Here is a 15400-nt window from a genome sequence, read left to right as displayed (position 1 = left end):
ATAAAATGTCAAAAATTGAGCTGCATTAAAAACATGAGAGATAGAAAATTATTTTCAAAGGAAAAAAAAACCAAAAAGACATGCTCTCTGGAAATAGCAACAATTTTCAAGGTTGTATTAAATAAAAGACTTTCTAAAAGAATTTTTCAGCATTGTTCAGAATAAACCAGAGATGACATCTGACTAGTTCCAGCAGAACTGGAATAATGTCACTTATTAAGTAAAATGAAAATCTGCATGACCTCGAAGGAACTAAGTCAAAGAGAAGAACATTCAAAGAGGAAGAGCTCAAAGGAAACAGCTAATCTGATCTCTTTAGATCTGCAGTGCTCATTTCCCCTTTGTTGCCTGCACCCCAAATGTCCCTGAGTACAGATCTGCTAAGAACTCCTCATTAGTCTCCCCACTTTGATCTCCTTTCCACAGCCTCCCGTGACAGTCTTTAAGGAGGTGCTGTAATAGACTCAAAGCAGAACTATTCATTCTGCCTTTCAGACATCTTACCCAAGAATGTTTTTCCTGCAACACTACAATACTGTGCAAAAGGAATCTGAAAACACTGCATCAAGGGCTAATCATAATTCCTAGTGAACTGAATTTGCTGCTGCTGTAAAGAGGAAGGTGTGAAGACATGACTCAAGCAAATGTCTGCTATTTCTCTTCCACACTGCAGAAAGGAAGCTAAAAGGCATTCGACAAAAGGTGCCAGCTCTAGAGTCAGATAGTGTCACCCCTATGAAAGCTAGAGCACGGGGTAATTCCAGCAACTTTTAAACACCTTCAGAAGCCTCTCAACCCATGTACTAGACTTACAAAAATTCAATCCTACTTTTCCTGCCCTGCTTATCTCAGACACCATACCACCTTATATTTAAGGTGGTCTGTGCCTTTCCTCCCTTATCAGTTCTGCCCCATGTCCATTTTGCACATTTCTGTACACCATCAGTTCTGTCTTCCCCACCAGTTTTGTTCATCCCACCCTCCTCCACCTTCGTGTCTCCTTCCCCCTGACTGGTTCCTGAGGTTCTTGCCTCCTGCCCATCATCTTGTACTTGAGAGACTGCACCAGGACATCCTTTCCTCACGTTCAGTTTTGAAAAAGCCAGAGGTGAAGACAAGGGGTTAAGAGGAAATGGGAGGAGAGAAACCCAGAGGACCTCAGTAGAAAACAGGAAGACACTGAACTGGTTGCTTCTTAATACACTCCCTCCTCCTCCAGTGTAAGGAGCTTTGACTAGGTACTGCCTGAAGTCCCTTTCAATCTGAATTACATTTAGGACTGCATTTTTTCTTACCATTTTTACCAATGTCTCCCCATTCTCCTCATTTCCTGTCGTTTGGATCATACTTGCAAAACAAAGTAAGCTCTACTCAACAGATACAAAAAACTTATGAAAAGCCTTCTGGACTTAATTCTTGGTGTTTTTAAAGGTAACTTGGAAGATTGAACCTTTCTGTGTAGTAAAACCAAACACATAGAGAGCTGTGGCATACCTGTGGGTAATAAAATATTTAAGTCACACTTTAGCCATCCAAGGAAAAGAAAAGAGGGAGGTTATAGGCAGCAAGAATAATGGGATTAAATTATACAACAAAAGAAATTAAATTGAGGTCACAAAGAGCTGGGCTGCCCCTGGATTCCTGAAAGGAAAGTGATACTTAAGTGCCATAATTTGAAGCATTGAAACACTGACAAGGATGGCCTTAGCAATTCTACAGTGATTTGAGAAAGGAATGTAAAAAAAAAAAAGCCACAACCAGAAACAAATTGTGAAAGGTTTGTTTTATAGACTGTATTAAAAAATCCATTTCTGAAAAGCTTTAAGTTATTACCACAGATAAGCAATAAAGCCTAAAAATCCCCCAGAAGGGGGGAAGCCAGTATTTTCCTCTGATTTTTTTATAACATGGTAACAAACAATAGAAGCAAATACTTCAGACTTACCCAACTAAATGTAAAAAATTCCATATGGCCTCAAATAGTTCAGAAACTAACGTTCACAACTATTCCTATTAAATCTGAACTGTTTGATGCAGTATAATGCCTGGAGAAGCAATTTCAGAAATCTTCAAGAGGGAAAAAGCTATATAAATGTAAGAGGTGGGGGCTACAAAGTATTAACATGATGCTAAATTGCTGCTTATCGTATTTGCAAGGGGCAGTTTACAATCTGTTCATCCTGATGGATTTAGCACAAGGGAGTCTGAAGTTCTGGCTCTGCAATTTGTGTCTCTGCCTAGCAATTGATGCTTACATTGTACCCACAAATAATGTGTTTGCACCAAATGAGTTTGGAACCCTGCTCAGCCCAAACAGCTCCATTACACCCAGAGGAGCAGTAATAAATGGTAAGTAAGGAAAAGTTCCAGGAGATAATGTGTCAATATTAATGACCTGAGCTAGTACAAAAGGTAGAAATGCAATTTATCAAAAAAGTACAAAACCCATTTCGTGTCTTAATGAGTTATGGAAAAACAATAATAATGATTTGTGGTTTGAAGCCAAATTAATCTTTTTCTACAATTGTTTATTCACTAAGATGTTGCAGAATTTATTAACATTTTCTTAGTTTACTGCAGAAATTAAAATGTACTGCAGAATTCTCTCCTGTGATATGTTGGCCACATTCCTCAACAGCCAGAAATTGTATCTTTTAAGCATATCAGTTACCTAGAGCATTAAATAGGCTAAAAAATGTCCCCATTTCTTGAAAGTGGAGGATAATTTCCATCTTTAAACAGACTTTCCTATCCTATGGAGAATATAAAATGTCTTCTCTGATAAAAAATGAAAATATTGTAAGGATTATCTCCCAACCATATGATTAAATCCTGAATAAACTGAAAGTAGACGTGAAGTCTATACCCTCCTACTGGAATTGTTTCAACAGCAAAACATGGTTGTGCATCATTCATGTTTTCTTAATAGCCAAAGTTCTGATGGTAGATAATATAGATCTCCAAACTGAAAAGAGAGATGTTTTCTTCTGTGGCGTATGATGTGTCTTCTTTCATCCAGTGGTAATCATATTTCATACAGTGACATCTGAAACTAAAGAAAACAGCATCAGAAAAAAAAAAAAAAAAAAAGAGGTTAAAAAGCAGTCTTTCTGAATTTATCTTTAATGTCATTCTTTTGACTTACACAGTAATGAATTATTCTCTTTATTGCAAAAGAAAACAACATTGTAACTAAGAGGCAGACAAAATAGAAGATACACATCCAATTGGAGGAAAAGACCCAGTGATAGTACCTGCCACCAGGATGGTGGTTAGGTACCTGCCCCATGAGAGCAGGATACAGGAACCTGAGCGAGAAGCACTGACCTCACTCACTTTCTGGGAAGCTTGGACACGGAAGAGTGCGCAGAGCCAGAAGCTGCCCTAGGGAGCATTTACCACATCCACCTGGCTGAAGTGCACCAGTAAGGATGTCCTTGAAGTGTCTCAAACTGACTTTCTGCAGAGTGCCTCCAGCTACACAGAGCTGAGTCTGGAACTCTTTTAAAGGTAGGTGGTGACTGATCTCTTCCCTTCAAATAACTGAGCAGGCTTCAATCTCTTCTTCCCTCCTGCCAGATAGAGGAAGAGCTAAGTTTTGTGTGTTATCTGTCTCCATTCCAGAGTCCCTTGCTTCATGAATTATTCCACCTGCAGCAGTGTTCAGAAGTAAATTTTGGGTATTAACAAGGTCTTTCTGCAGCTGAGCCAAAGTAAACTAAATTATGTTCTTGGGAAAAAATAAAAATAGACCAAACCACCAGCCCAATGAAGTAATCTGCAAATCCATGCCCAGCTGCATTGCTGATAATATACTTGTATACAGTAGGACTGATTTGGAAATAATTCAATAAAAGCAGTTTTTTCCATATTCCCAAGTGAAAAATACTCCTCAGTAATTATCAATGAGACTTCTGAAAATTGGACTTCAGCTTCCAGAGTAGCATGTGATAAGGAACCTTGAAATATGAAAATACCCAGATCCCACTCAAGCTTTTTTGGGACTTATCCAATTCTGGGTGGCAAGGGAAGTGTACTTTCACCATGGGTGAAAAAGCAAGTGTAGCTTGTCACCCCTTCTGGTAGTTCACGTAGCTGCAGGCCTAACAACATCTGTCTCCCTTCTCCTTTACATGGTAAGAACTGGGATAAGAAGCGTTCCTTGGCTGTGAAATCACACTGGAGGCAGCAGCTGCTGAAATGAACTAGAAAATGGCAAGTGTAGGCAGGATGCAATGCATCAAAAATTGATGCTGGCTAATGGAACAGGGGGTTTAAACAGCCTGCACCGTGCCCATTACAGTCCAGCTCCACAAGCAAGCAGGAGTGCTTCCCTTCAAAAACCTCTTAAGTGTCTGTTTTGGAAAGAAACACATCCTGGCATGAATTCTATGCAGAGCCCAGAAACTGTGCCAAGTACTCTGGAATGTTCTCAGCTTTCTAATTCTGTGAGTTCTTTCATACTGAGAGGAGTTTTCATTTTAATGTATGATTAAGGCTTGAATCTTACGGGAGCAGAAACAGATGAGGAATTCTCTTCCATTATATTTATAAAGTAAATATGTAGTTGAGTGATTGCATGCAGACCTGGAAATGATTTAAAGCTGCATGCAGGCATAAATCTTTTTTCATAGTTATCTGCAGGAATTCATGAAAGCATAAAAATGATGTCTTACAAAAATGGCCAACTGGCAAACCCAGTACTAGTAGGAAATTCTGCCTTCAGCATCACACCCAGCTTTATGATGACTTTAACCACAGTACCATCACTGAGCACTGAAATTATGCTTTTCAGAAAAAGTATCAAAACCATAATTGGCAGGATCCCAGCAACTTAAAATCACACCTACTGTTATTTGTAAATACATGCACAATTTCTAAAAACGGCTTAACTGTAATCTGTTTCTCGCTTCTGAGTACATTTGGTGTGTGCCTTTGCTAGAATGATTGAAACTATGAGCTTCACTGCTTTCCCTGCATAATTTGTATCTTCTGTTGTTTGTGTGGGCGTCTTGCTTGAAGACAGATGAGAGATGGATTCTTTAAATATGAAACATTTTTGTATAGCCACAACCACATAACGAAAAGCAGGCAAAGAATATTTTTAGTTGCTCTGTTTCAGCTACTAAGTTCTGCTTGGTTAAAGAAGGAACTACTGGGCAAACTTAAGTGGAAAAGGAAAATCTATAGATCATGGAAGGAGGGGCTGGTCACTTGGGAGGAATATAGGACTGTTGTCAGAGGATGTAGGGAGGCAATTAGGAAAGCTAAGGCCTCCTTGGAACTTAACCTTGCAAGTCAGGTTAAGGATAATAGAAAGGGCTTTTTCAAGTACATAGCTAGCAAAACTAGCAATAGAGGCAATATTGGCCCATTGAGGAATGAGGTGGGAGCCCTGGTGACAGAGGATATAAAGAAGGCAGAGGTGCTGAATGCCTTCTTTGCCTCTGTCTTCACTCCTGAATATACTTGTATACAGTAGGACTGATTTGGAAATAATTCAATAAAAGCAGTTTTTTCCATATTCCCAAGTGAAAAATACTCCTCAGTAATTATCAATGAGACTTCTGAAAATTGGACTTCAGCTTCCAGAGTAGCATGTGATAAGGAACCTTGAAATATGAAAATACCCAGATCCCACTCAAGCTTTTTTGGGACTTATCCAATTCTGGGTGGCAAGGGAAGTGTACTTTCACCATGGGTGAAAAAGCAAGTGTAGCTTGTCACCCCTTCTGGTAGTTCACGTAGCTGCAGGCCTAACAACATCTGTCTCCCTTCTCCTTTACATGGTAAGAACTGGGATAAGAAGCGTTCCTTGGCTGTGAAATCACACTGGAGGCAGCAGCTGCTGAAATGAACTAGAAAATGGCAAGTGTAGGCAGGATGCAATGCATCAAAAATTGATGCTGGCTAATGGAACAGGGGGTTTAAACAGCCTGCACCGTGCCCATTACAGTCCAGCTCCACAAGCAAGCAGGAGTGCTTCCCTTCAAAAACCTCTTAAGTGTCTGTTTTGGAAAGAAACACATCCTGGCATGAATTCTATGCAGAGCCCAGAAACTGTGCCAAGTACTCTGGAATGTTCTCAGCTTTCTAATTCTGTGAGTTCTTTCATACTGAGAGGAGTTTTCATTTTAATGTATGATTAAGGCTTGAATCTTACGGGAGCAGAAACAGATGAGGAATTCTCTTCCATTATATTTATAAAGTAAATATGTAGTTGAGTGATTGCATGCAGACCTGGAAATGATTTAAAGCTGCATGCAGGCATAAATCTTTTTTCATAGTTATCTGCAGGAATTCATGAAAGCATAAAAATGATGTCTTACAAAAATGGCCAACTGGCAAACCCAGTACTAGTAGGAAATTCTGCCTTCAGCATCACACCCAGCTTTATGATGACTTTAACCACAGTACCATCACTGAGCACTGAAATTATGCTTTTCAGAAAAAGTATCAAAACCATAATTGGCAGGATCCCAGCAACTTAAAATCACACCTACTGTTATTTGTAAATACATGCACAATTTCTAAAAACGGCTTAACTGTAATCTGTTTCTCGCTTCTGAGTACATTTGGTGTGTGCCTTTGCTAGAATGATTGAAACTATGAGCTTCACTGCTTTCCCTGCATAATTTGTATCTTCTGTTGTTTGTGTGGGCGTCTTGCTTGAAGACAGATGAGAGATGGATTCTTTAAATATGAAACATTTTTGTATAGCCACAACCACATAACGAAAAGCAGGCAAAGAATATTTTTAGTTGCTCTGTTTCAGCTACTAAGTTCTGTAATTATGGCATTTAAAGACCTCCTCAGAAGGCAGCAGGGGCCTGCGCCAAAGGCTAGCTAGACCTGCACTGAAATTTCTTGGTATTAGGCTGGAAGCTGTACAATTAAATTTCTAAATCGCGTTCTGTAATTATGGCATTTAAAGACCTCCTCAGAAGGCAGCAGGGGCCTGCGCCAAAGGCTAGCTAGACCTGCACTGAAATTTCTTGGTATTAGGCTGGAAGCTGTACAATTAAATTTCTAAATCGCTAGGGTAGGGTAGCCTTAGAAAACAACAGCCATGATGGTACTCTGCATATATCTGGGTAGGAATCAGCCTCTCCTACATTTAGTTACTTGCTGGTGGTGCCAACCACCCCACATCAGAGGTTTTGTGTCCACATGCTTTTAGATTATAGGAGAGGAAAAGGACCCACCAACTTCTTTTGTTTTATAATTTCTGTAAAAGAGGTTTTCACCTTTTTAGCCAAACACATCCTTCCCCTGTGTGTCATCCCTGTCATTTACCTGTTATCTACCTTATGTTCCAGTTTTATAATCCATTTCACCTGAAGATAAGATTGTCACTTAAATTCTATATTCTCTGGGAGTTCAACTTGTCTAACTACACAGCTGCACTGTCAATCAGAAAGAAATACGGAGATGTGAAGTGCCTTACATGTTCAAGGATCTCAAAGCTCTTTACAAAGAGAGATGGAAGTGCTAATGGTGAAAGGTAAGTGTGCTAAAAATCACTGGCAATTGCTGATGTGGAACTTTCATTAGCTTTTATGCAGCCTTTGACACGTCTGCTGGTTCTATTAAGAGAATTAATGGGAGGCAGGGCACTGAGATTGTTTAATCTTGTCCTTGGGGAAATGAGTATTGAAGAAACTGAGGCAGGAAATAAAGTGTTTGGGGTAATAGTGGCCAGTTTGTGTGAATCTGATCTAACAACAGTTCAGAGCATGATACTGGAGACTTTTTACACACACAAAAAAAAAGTCCACAACAGTTGGCTTTAAAACACTGAGTTTTCCTTCATGATTTCCTCATAAAAGGCAGCATTTCATGCAGGAAATATCAAATCTGTATCTGTCTCTAATTTCTCCAAATAAGAGAACACTTTCCTGTCTCTAATAATTCAGAAAATCCGTTAATGTTCATTTTGATTCAGAGAATACAATGCTGCTTTCCCTTAAACAGGCAGAGGACAGAAGTACTGCAAGAGAGGGCTCACAGTTACTTTTTGTGATATACATGTGGTTTTTATTCTACCCTGATCACTGTAAGGTTGAAGTGCACTTGGGTATGGAAGAAGCCAGCGAGACCTGCCCAGCAGTCTGCCCAGAGTCCATATGGTCCCACCACTGGGGAAAGATGCCACAAGGAAGGGCAGGACAAAGGCACAGAGAGAAATCCCTCCTTGAGACAGGCTTTCTTAAGCCTCCAAGGGTAAGTTTAGCCAAAACCTTCCCTATGTAGCAATAATTTCAGGGCTAACCATCAGCAAAATAGTCTTGCTGAATACTCTAAAACCTTCAGATAGGCTGCTTACCATATGTAGAGGTGTTTTAATGGGCATGGTGATTTGACTCTTGCCCACTTCTATGTCTAACTCCAATTATTCTTTCCCCAACTGTTTTAGACAACAGCCACTGAATCAAGTACGTTCATAAACGTTAGCCCTCATAGTTTCACATGCTGCACTTTTTGAAGTAAAGGTAGCTAGTAGCCTTGATTTGATACATAAATTCAGTATTTATCCTTCTGGTTTGCTCTCCCAGATTTCTTGCTTCCAGTCCAGCTTCTTGTTTCTGTCCTTTCATCTGTCACAGAAGAGAGTATTCACTCAAAAAAACCCAAAAAAACCAACAACAACCAGTCCCAGATACACATCCATAGCATTTTAGAGCTGTTAAAAATAATAGCTGGTGCAAGTAGTGCTTTCTAAGTCAAAAGATCTACAAGATCTTGGTTTAAGCTGAGGATAAACTGTTCATACCACAGTGCAAATTAGTAATGAAGCATCATCATCAGAGACAGAACAAGTTGGGTCTCCAGAGCCTTATTCTAGCACGCTGTCCCCTGAACAGCATTGTCTACAAACACAAATATTTTCCCTGAATAAAATGTTCATGCTTCCTATCTAAATAAACAGAAACCTTGAAATGTATAGTGATTAATGTCAGCTTTTGACAGCACTAAGGAAATATACCTAGAGCTGTCATATGTGAAGAGAGGAATGTCTTAAAGCTCTTGAGAGACGTGGGTCACTCATTTTTTCCCAGGCAGTTGTTAATATGGTGTTTTAATGAAAGATGGCAGAAACAGAGGAGGATTCTTAACTTCAGCACTCAGATGTAATAATAATACTTACTGTGAAAATACATACAGACATGAAGTGACCTATGCTGAAAAGATTCCCCTTTGGCAAAGGTTCAAGTGCAGAGGTTGGTACGTTTTTTTATTAGCTGAATTAGCTGTCAGTGTGATAGTAAACAATTAACAGTAGGTAATGGAGCATGTGCATGCATCTCTGTACACACACACATAAATACACACATGGGAGATAAGTGTATTGATAAGCATGACCATGCACATGTGTGATCACATGTTTATCAACATACTTGCATTCTAAGATCAACAGTATAATCTTAAATACAAATACATTAAAATGACATGTATAAAAAAGAAATATGTCATTTTATCTGACATAAACAGAAAAATTCAGCAGAAAGTAGCTATATGACATTGACTACTGTTGTCTCTGTCTGTTAGCAAGACAAATACTTCCCTATTGCAGACTGGAGCAACAAGTGAATAATATACCTTATACTTTGCTCTCCTGCCTGACCTGGATTTTTAATTCACAAAATTCCTGTGGCTAAAAACAAGATTGTCAACCCTCTCAGCTTCCAATGTGTTGGGTTAAGGGCCGCTGCTGAGTCCATCAGCAGGTTGTCCAGCTCAGTAGCAATGATGATGGTGATAAAGGTGATCCTTGCTTTTCCATTTCCACCTCCTTACAGCTTGCTGTTCTACCTACCACACCTGCTGTGCATCCAGCCTCCTTACACAGACATCAAATAAACACTGTGCTCTGGTTAATGCTTTCTCTGAGTGCAGCTTCAGCTTGCTGGAAATGAGGAAAAGCGTAAGTCAAAAGGGGTTTGCCTGTCTTCATCTTGCCTGTTTGATCCAAGGCAGGCACTGAGAGTAACTTACCAACCAGACTGAAGCCAGATTGGAAGCAAAGAAGGACAGATGTAAGCACTGTTCCCAGTGGACCACTCTCAGGTTTCTAGCTCAGGCTAGAAGCCTTCCTTCTTGCAGTGGTCAAATGCATGTGCTCCAGGGGAGCAGCTGGTAGTGTGACACAAAGCTGATGCTTTTTGATCAAGAAGCTCCTGCTACACACTGCTTATCTCCACCCTACCTCCTTCTTGGAAAACACAGGTTTTATCAAGTTGAAGGAGGTCTATCACTACCTTTGCCAGTTTTGGGAATGTTATCATCTGAGAATTTTTCTGTTTCAGTGCTGAGCTGAATGCACTTCTGATGCAGCCGAGTAACTCGTCTTTAGTAGCACTCTAGAGACCTCTTAGAGAAAACATCAGCATTCATGAGAGAAGTAACAGCAATTTCCTTCCACAACTTAAGTAACCAAAAGGACTTCTAGCTAGCAGGATTTCCTGTAACTGCAGTGTCTCTAGGCACGGAGCCACCCACAAACACCAGTAGCAATGAGTTGAATCTGACCTTATCAGATGAAGGGGGAAGTGTTTCTGTGCAGGAAGTGAAGCGACAATAAGGCAGAAGTGCTTTTATTATTTTCACAGAATATTTAGCCTTGAGACCGTCTGCCTTTGAGAAACGTTATTCAAAACCTAATGTGATGAAAGGGAAGATCTAGATGTAAGTTCTTGCCTCTCCAGACACAGTCTTTAATAGTCTTCCCATACCAAGTAATGTGGTGATTTCATGTATTCAGCATTAATCCCACACATCACATCCAGCTTTCAACTGACTGCCAGCAGTCCCTGACAGGAAGGCTGTTACAACCAGGAATACAAGGCTACTTCTGTACAGCACAGCACTGCAACAAGGTATTTGGGGTTTCTCAAGATACCTGATCCTTTTTCTTTCAGTCATTGACCCAGAGAGATTAAGGAAGGGGATAACTTTATCCCAGAGTGTCCTGGATCTCATATATTGCCTCATAGAGCAATCAAAGACTGGCAAAGTTGTTCCAACTCTTCTTTCTATCCTTTAATATGTAACGGTTAAGATAATGAAAGCAAAAGGAGAGCTAATGATCTCAATGGTTACTCGCACCTCTAGAAACACAAAAGTTAAATTTGTATATGATGGATCATGACTTCTGCTTCTAAAAGATGAGTTTTGGTGAACTCAACATCCTGGAAGGTCAAAGCCTGCTACTTATCAGCCGTAATACTGTGTAAATGAAGGCACTGAAGACTAGTGAGCACCCCCATAGCAGCACATCCTATTACAAGCTTAGGAATTACTCTTTTTGAACTTGAGAGTAAATGCTCTCACGGGAAACAATTAAGGTGGGCATGAACATGGGAAGAAAGAAGTTTACCTGAGAGACATTTGGCAGGTAGCAGAAAAAGAAACGGTCTAGTACTGAAGTGGTTGGGAGAAGTCCCTGGAGAAGGGAATAATGTGCCCTACAGAAAGGCTGATGAGGGTCTGGGAAAGGGCCTGCTCACTCAGCAAAAGCTTCTGATGTCCAAATCTATGTCTTGGACTTCCCAAGTCATGTTACCTTTCTCTGCCTCCTGATATCCTCATTTTAGAATAGTAATAATGACAACTTTCCGTCTTTGTAAGACTTTGTAAGATCTATGGATGGAAATCACTTTGAAAGTTTTTGAAAGTTTTGATTACTATAATATGCTGTCCTGTAACCCCGCTAGTCTCTCTCAAAAGCCAAACAATAATCTAGCTCAATTAATAATTCATTATGGTAGTACCTCATCTTTTGTCAGCAGTACTATTCAAAATTTCTTCTGTAGCTCTGCTCACAACATACAGCTTCATTGTTTATGGTTCCATATGTAGCACAAAAATCAAACCACTCTTCAATACACCAGTTTTTTTAACACATTAAAAAGATAGTGGAACATGATACTGAGTTTTCAATAAAACTGCATCCAATTTAAATAGATGTAAAGAAGGACCTTCTTAAGCTTTTAATCTAAAAAATCACCATAAACAGTAATAAAATCTGTTCAAGCAGCCATAAACTTGTCTATAAGATTGATATATTGGTCTGTATTACGTATTCAAATAGCATCTGCTCCATTTCTAGGCACTGTAAGTATTTCCAGGAACAGGTATCTCTCACTGCACATTTCTTTTCAGACTTTTATCCTTACATCTCAACTTTGCAATAATAATAGTGGAGTACAAGGGCAGGTGAAAGTTAGAAGTGGGAGTCTAGTTTTTGTTTCAAGCTGAAACCAACTTCTTGTCACTCCTTCTGACTGGTGTAATAACAACAGAGCAAGTGATTTCTTTTGTTTGTGGAATTTGATCAGCAAACTATTGATTTCAAACACGAGTCTCTTCAGAGATCATTTGCAAATTGCTTGTTTCCGCTGCCCATGTCAGAAATGAATGTCAGCATAATGTTGAAATCCAGGACACAATATTCTACACCAGAAAAATAATGTCAAAAATTGTGCTGGGACCTTCAGGGACACACAGGATTTAAAAGGCTAACACATTAGTTTACAGAAGACGCTTGGTAGCAGAAGGAAAACTGATTATTTTTCCTTGCCACCTGGCTCTCACAAAACACATTTTCCAGTTTGTCTTCTCATATACTTGGCTAGAAGAAGTAGCAATTTATTTTGAGCAGATATCACATACCATTAATTCTAAAAGATAAGAGGCAAAACAGAATAATCAGAGTTGTCAATTGTTTACTTACCAGCTACAGTTGATGTACCCACATGACCATGCTCATGTTCAGGAATTATGGGCAGCAACTTTGTGGTCTGTAAAGTAACTGAAATCTGTTGTTTGCTGGTTTTCCCTATTGAAAATTGAAATAATTTTAATCCATATTATTAAACAGTACAAACATCAGCAGAGGGTTAAACAATGAGTCTTAAAATAATTGAGACCTATCTGAACACAAGGCAAAGGTTGACAGCCAATTTTTCAGTGGGATTTCACTGCCTAGAGATGCAGATACATTAATTTAAATCATAGAATCATATAATGGTTTGGATTGGAAGGGACCTTAAAGATCATCTAGTTCCAACCTCCCTGCATGGGCAGGGACATCTCCCACTAGACCAGGTTACTCAGAGCCCCATCCAACCTGGCCTTGAACACTTCCAGGGAGGGGGCATCCACAACTTCCCTGGGCAACCTGTTCCAGTGTCTTTCCACCCTCACACTAAAGAATTTCTTACTAATGTCTAACCTAAATCCACCCTCCTCCAACTTAAAACCACTTGCCCTCATCCTATCACTAGATGTCCTTGTAAAAAGCCCCTCCTCAGCTTTCCTGTAGCCCCTTCAGGTACTGAAAGGCCACTATGAGGTCTCCCTGCAGAAGTAGCATTGTCAGACAAATGAATTCACAACTGTTGATCCAATGCACTTCTCAAAGAACTATTGTAGAACAATAATAATATTTTAACTACTGGTCCATCCTGTCCCTGACCATCCATCATTTCTTTAAACCAGGATTACTACTGAGCTCATAACAAGAAAATTAACTGTGTCACTTCTATTTAGCTACATCCCTTCTCCCCAGGCTTATCCTTTTTAGGATACAGCTATATGAGAACAGCTATACTTAATCAGTTGCTAGTAGTGGAAAACGTAGTAAAGCAGTTTAGGGAAAGTGAACTGAGGGAAAAGTGTAAGAGTGGGGTAAGTAGAGCTGCCTTCCCGTTTTCTGGAACAGGGGCTGACACAAGCAGTATGCTGCACATGACAGTACAGCAGTTTTTATCAGCATTCTTTTAAAACACTGTGAGGAATACTGTCTAGTCCTTCTAATTGCTATTATTAATTTATGAAGTTGTTCCAAAACCTCTTCTATTGCCTCTTCAATGTGAGAAAGCTCCTCAAATAAATTCTTGCAATAAAAATCTCTTATGTGGGAATCTCCCTAAGATTCTCTGTCATGAACATAAAGCAAGGAATTGACTTTTCTTCTGTGGATTATTATCCATGTGCTACAACTATGAAGTCCTATTTGATACAAAATGCTCTGTGGCTGGAAATACAGATCAGCCACAGAATGCTTAGTTCTTGCACCGAAGAAAAAGCACTCTGTACTCTTTCCTTTCTCTTGTGTCTGCATTTAGGGGCAACTCTGCTTTGTCAATTCATTCCATTCAAGGGACTGTTTTGCAAAGATGCCATGGCAGGAACAGATCCAAAGTCTAGAAAATGTGCTCTGTACAGCCCACGCTCTCATGAATACTTTTTTTTCTTAAGAGCACAGACAACATCTAGTCAACTTTCATGACCAGAATGCTATAAATCTCCCCTGGCCTCACCATTTGTGCTTAATCCTTCTCCATAACATGACTTTGGAAGGCTGTCACTTTAAGCCTAACTTAGGGAACATACTGTACATTTTCCCTCCTTTCCTCTGGCCACCAGACTTAATGGAGATGATTCATGGACACAGAGCCACAATCAGCTTCACAAAACTAGCATCCATGCTGTAACTTATCTTTTTGTAGGACCAGAGTGATATTAAGATAGTAACTTCCTGAGCCTCCCTTGGAAATAATTCTCATTCTCAAAGTATAGGTTTCCTTATTTTTCTTTCCTTATCCTTTCTGAACTTTGAATAACCTTCTAGTAGGACCTATACATCTTTTCATCTATAGGAGATACTGTCACATCCTCTCAGATATATACTTAGTCTCACTGCAGTGTTTCCAGGGTGATTGAATTGTCCTTAGTGGATCTCAATGTGTTGTTTCAAGTTTCCAATCTATACACTAATGATAGTGAAAGTATTATCAAGGGCTGTCAAAGAAGTCATCTGTAGCTATTTATAATCCATTATCATGGTAGCAAATCTTAAACTTAGCAACTGTGAAAAAATAAACCCTTTTCATATGGTCTTTGATTCCACTGTAAACTATATTGCTATAAATCAGGAAATTGACTGGATTGACTAGAATTATGGAGTGTGAAATCAAGGAATTTAATATTAAAATAAAACCCATTATAGCAGTTCATACAACTAAGCATCTTTCTGAGTTAAATGGATAGATTGAAGTGGCAGAAACATAGAAATAAGAACGACAGACCAATATGGGGTATCTATTCTCTTCAGTAAAATCTAGTAAAACTACATTTGAATTTCCATGAAACTCCATTATAAAAAATGCCTTTGGATATACAACACTAAAAATGCCATTGTGAACATGCTGATAAAACAGGTATGGTGTTAGTGAAGCTACTCAATACAAAAGATGTCAGAAAGACAATTCCTATCCTGCGGGATGAAAATAATGAGCTCATAAATACATCTTCGAGGTTGCCAGTGGTTTAAAAGTGAGGAGCATAAATTGCACTCCCAGAAGAGTTCAGGCAGACAGGAAGCTATTCACTCTTT

At 39.3% G+C, this 15400-nt stretch overlaps 1 protein-coding gene across 1 annotated transcript in view; it reads right to left on the bottom strand.

The window, feature by feature from the left end:
• Positions 1–12648: 12648 nt before the first annotated feature.
• Positions 12649–15400, bottom strand: part of TMEM156 (transmembrane protein 156) — a 16174-nt gene continuing 13422 nt past the window's right edge. Inside the window, 2 exon segments of the mRNA XM_010006156.1 lie at positions 12649–12680; positions 12734–12838. Coding sequence (XP_010004458.1) covers positions 12649–12680; positions 12734–12838 — 137 coding nt within the window.

This window comes from Chaetura pelagica, unplaced genomic scaffold (genome assembly GCF_000747805.2).
Source record: "Chaetura pelagica isolate M959 unplaced genomic scaffold, ChaPel_1.0 scaffold189, whole genome shotgun sequence".
Lineage (NCBI taxonomy): Eukaryota > Metazoa > Chordata > Aves > Apodiformes > Apodidae > Chaetura > Chaetura pelagica.
This window is presented reverse-complemented; position numbering and strand designations above follow the sequence as displayed.